General features: G+C 35.9%; 1 protein-coding gene across 1 annotated transcript in view; it reads left to right on the top strand.

Annotated features, from left to right (window-relative positions):
- The window catches only part of ZNF830 (zinc finger protein 830), a 12,524-nt gene that overhangs the window by 6,382 nt on the left and 1,655 nt on the right, over positions 1–4,487 (top strand). The window contains exons 7-8 of the mRNA XM_031055637.1: positions 2,333–2,413; positions 3,725–3,801. Of these exons, the coding sequence (XP_030911497.1) occupies positions 2,333–2,413; positions 3,725–3,801 (158 nt within the window). The remainder of the gene's footprint in view (positions 1–2,332; positions 2,414–3,724; positions 3,802–4,487) is intronic.

Raw genomic sequence — 4,487 nt, 5'->3', positions numbered from 1 at the left:
GAAAAGTGTGGAGCTGCTGTGTGACTGATGGGCTGCATCCTGTTGGAATGAAAACAGCTCCATTATGGCACACGCTGTCATCTCTAGTGCTGGTTACACCACAAGAGTGAACCTGGTCTTCAGCCCTCTCGTTTTTTACCACTTGGGGGTTTTATGATGCTCAGAAAAGAAAAGAAAGATATTCACCTGTTTCTCAAAAAAACTCCTACAACTAAAAATCTTGAAATTCAAAACCATTCATACTTCCTTCAGCTTGCACGGTGCCAAATGATGACCAAAATAAACACTGGTATTTAAAATACAAACCTTTTTTTGTTTTGTTTTGAAAAATTTGCCACAGATTTGATGGCTTTCTTGCTTTCTTTATTGAAATATAGTGCTGTAGCCTAAGTCTTTTTTATTTTCTTTGAGTATATTTCCTTGTTCACACAGTGGAAGGCTGCTGGTGTTTTTAAATGGCATTGTGAGGCCAAGCCATGATATCTAATTTGGAGACCTTCCAAATAATGCTTCTTCATGTTCAGTTAGTCCCATTGGCCAAGCTAACACGTTTAGGTGTTTTATTTGCTCTGGCAAGACTCTTCCGGCACTACTCATGCCCAGGTGTTGCCATATGTGAATAGTTTTGAATAATGATATTTTGAATATTGAAATATGTAGCTGAAAAAGCCATCCTTTGGCTGTTCTTTTTGGTGGGTTGTTTTGTTTGATTTGTTTTGTTTTGTGCTTTGTGTCTAACTGAAGTAGTAAATTTTTCAAGTACTTAGTTTCATCATAAGTAGGGAATGCAGGAATGTCTAGCAGGAAAGGAGAATCTGCTTATATCTGTGAGGACACTGGTTAGTGACCTTTGTTCTGGTTATTGCCTCCACTGATAAATTTATAAGTGGTTACTTGTTCCATTGAATTGCTTGGAGAGGCTCTTCCTTTTAATCAGCCCTTTCTGAGTGTAACTAATACTCAGAGGAAGGGAAATGTTTGTGACATCACTTATATTGAGGTGGCTGCAGTGGTTCTGTGTTGCAATCATACACAAAATAATTATTTGAATAACTAACTGGGCATTTGAAAGGGAGATTGTGGGTGTGAAAAATGCTTGTTATTTGCATCAGGTACTTGTAGAGTATATAAATTCTGGATTAGATAAATATTTCAAGGAAAAATAATAACTTTAGTGTTTAAATTTATTGTAAGAAATACAAATAATTATGAATTACAAAAGACAACCACAATGCATAATAACACAGTACATACACATATGATAGAAATAATAACAGAACAGAAAAATGAAATGATGACTATTACTTCCCAGTATGAGTTTGCTTGGAAGCTTCTAATTTATTCTATAAACTTAATTCATACTACTTGATTTTGTATAATCACTCAGGAACAAAACACACCAAACTGTTGTCTTTACTAAGTTGATGACTGACATGTCACCAAAAGAGGAGTATGAATAAAGGGAAAATAAAACTAACGCAAAAAGATGGTGTCATGACTTATTATGTTCAAACTGCTTAGTTCTCCTAGCTATATAATTTCTACCCAGTCCTGAGTCAGACATAATCTGTCCTCTAAAATACATTATATGCCACATCTTCCAGTCTTGAATTGTGTAAGTTTCACTTACACAGGTAGACTACCTTGTTTATTTATTTGCATGAAAAGCACAATCTGGCTTTGATTACCTCGGCTGTAGATCTTAAACACATTCTTACCACGACTAATTTTCTGACTTCATGTCTTAGTACTAAATGCCGTCTACCACAGAATAAAAAGCTTTCCATGTCATTAAAATTGGTTTGTAGCTGTACAGTTACTTCTGTTAGCCAACAAAACTAGACTAGATTTGAAATACAGTCAGGCTATTTAACACCAGCAGACTAGTGGCTGAAAGGTTTGATATTTTATGTTATGCCAAAGGTAAACAATTCACTGCTTTTTGGCTTGTGAAATGCCTACTGTATGCAATTGTACAGGCAGCTTACAGAAGAATTTAATAGTTATCACCTGACACAGTGAAATGGCAGACCGTCAAACTCTGTAACTTCTGTTAATTCAGACATTCCACACCAGCTACTTTTAGTCAATAATTATTCTTTAATGCTGCAGTCATGGATGTTGTTTAATCCAGGAGTAGAGTCAGATTTTTCTTCCAAAACCATTGTGCAGCTGCACTCTCTCACCCATATCCATTACTTAAACTGAAATACGTCAACCAGACTTCTCTGATAACACAGCATAATTTTTCATATTTCTCCTGGTTTTTTTACAGTGTCCCAAAGAGTCATTAGACTTAAATTGTTAATTTATAAATTTTCATGTTCTTTAGGTGAGAAAAGTTGATGCTCCAAAGGATCAGATGGACAAAGAATGGGATGAATTTCAAAAGGCAATGCGACAGGTCAACACAGTAAGTAATGGAATCTATATTTATTGATTCTAAATACTATACACAGTAAGGAAAACAACAGTTTCATGCAGCTCTGCAGAATGGCTGACATCTGCATTTGTCAGCTGGTTGTTTCAATGCAGTGTGTGGTTAAATGCACTTTATAAATGAGCAAAGGGTTCTTTGTATTTTCCACTTAAATGAAATTAAGATGAAAACTTTTAATCAAGATCCAGTCATATGTATCTAGTTACATTTGTTGTACTGTATTTTATTTAAATACTATTTAGCTAGCATATACCTCAGATCAGTGTCCTGTATTCAAAGAGGACACAACTGTGGGCTCTTCTTTAGCTCTATATTCATACTCAAACTTTTAAAAACACTACCCATTTGTCTGTCTTTTTAAAAAAGTATCTATAAAGTGTAGGTAACCTGGATTTCATGTTTAATTTAAATGCACTGGAAAGGAACTCCAAAATCTGGGAAGGTGACAAAAGAGTTTTGAGACACGTAAATTGGCCAGTTTTTCTGTACTTCAATTTTTTACTGTTTACCATTGCATGGAAAGTCTTCCTGCAGCAGGTGTTTATCTGCCCTTGTGTACAATTTAAAGATTACCTGTGTTCTCAGTCTTCCCCTAGAGTATTTGCTATCCTTTTAATTATTTTAATTATTTTAATTGTAAATAGTCAACTGCTGAGAAAAGTGGTGCAGAAAAATGTATCATTGCTCATTTTAAAGCAGTCAGCACTATAAACAGAGCAAATGTTCATACAAAAGCGGTGGTGGATACATTTTGCTAGCATAAGCCATTCAGATAATTCTTCAGCTTAGGAGGAATCTTCTCAGTTATGCGTGGACCATTGATTGCATAGCATCTCCCAGACATTCAGATTTGAGAAAGTATATGCTGAAAAAAATAACAGGTTAGAAACACTTCGGGATCCAGTGGGAATATTTAAACAGTCTGTTCAATAAGTGGTGTGTATTTAAGTCCCAAGCCCTGGGATAGAGCTCTCATTTCAGCCTCAGACTGTGGGTATGTGTCGTTTGTTTATGCTCAGTTTCAAATCGTAGAGTATTGAAAATTTCCAAAGATTAACCCCAAGGCAGTCAAAATTCTTTTGAATTTAAGAAAAAGCATTTCCATTTCAAATTAAACCAGACCATTTTTTTGTCTGTATTTGCCCTTGTAAAGATGGGAATATACATAGAGGAGATTGACACTAACTTCAGATGGAGGGGAGCAGGGGAGGACACAGACACTGTAACGGAGTGGAAGTGGAATTCAGGATGAAGGTGAATTTTCTCAGTACTTTTCTGGTTTAGATTTCAGAAGCAATAGTGGCAGAAGATGATGAGGAGGGACGACTAGATCGCCAGATTGGAGAAATTGATGAGCAGATGTAAGTAGATCAATTTTTCCTCAAATTCTCTGTTCTCTAGCGCAGTAATGGATTGCTCTTTGACTAGAGGGATAAAAACACTTTTAATCTGTGATACTACCTTTCATTAATCATCTGAGTATTTGAAGGATGGACTCCCTCAAATTGCAGAATTATACCTAATAAAGACATGGATTTTGATACAAACTTTAACTTTCTCCAAAGAGAGAATGCACTTGAATCACTGAAAGTACATAAGGCAAGTTCTTGGAACAAACTGTCCCTCTTCCCCTGTCAGGTGGCTTAATGTCTTCATTTGTATTTCCCTGGGAGTTTTGATTGATGTAGAATTTATGTGAACATTTTGAAGGAACATTTCCTGTACTGAAAATGTCCTGTGCTGTGGCAAACCCTCTTTAATTCTAGTAGAAGTTTACTTAAAGGTTTTGTGGAGTGATGCACTTCATTACATGAAGCGTTTTTTTTGGTTTTGTTTTGCTGAAATGGGGAGTGTGGTGGTTGGATGAGCATTGGTTTAATCTCAAGTAACCTGAAACACAGCACAGTGGAACAGTTTGTTACCATTTTCCTGTAGCTCAACACACTGATATTAACAGTGATAATGGCAATGGTAGCAACTCAAAAAGAAAGACACTAGAAATTTCACTTCAACCCTCTGGGCAGATTTACATGCTGCACATAATCAG

Source organism: Geospiza fortis, unplaced genomic scaffold (assembly GCF_000277835.1).
Source record: "Geospiza fortis unplaced genomic scaffold, GeoFor_1.0 scaffold206, whole genome shotgun sequence".
In the NCBI taxonomy this organism is placed as follows: Eukaryota; Metazoa; Chordata; class Aves; order Passeriformes; family Thraupidae; genus Geospiza; species Geospiza fortis.
Note: the sequence above shows the minus strand (reverse complement) of the source record. Positions and strands in the feature narration are given on the sequence as shown.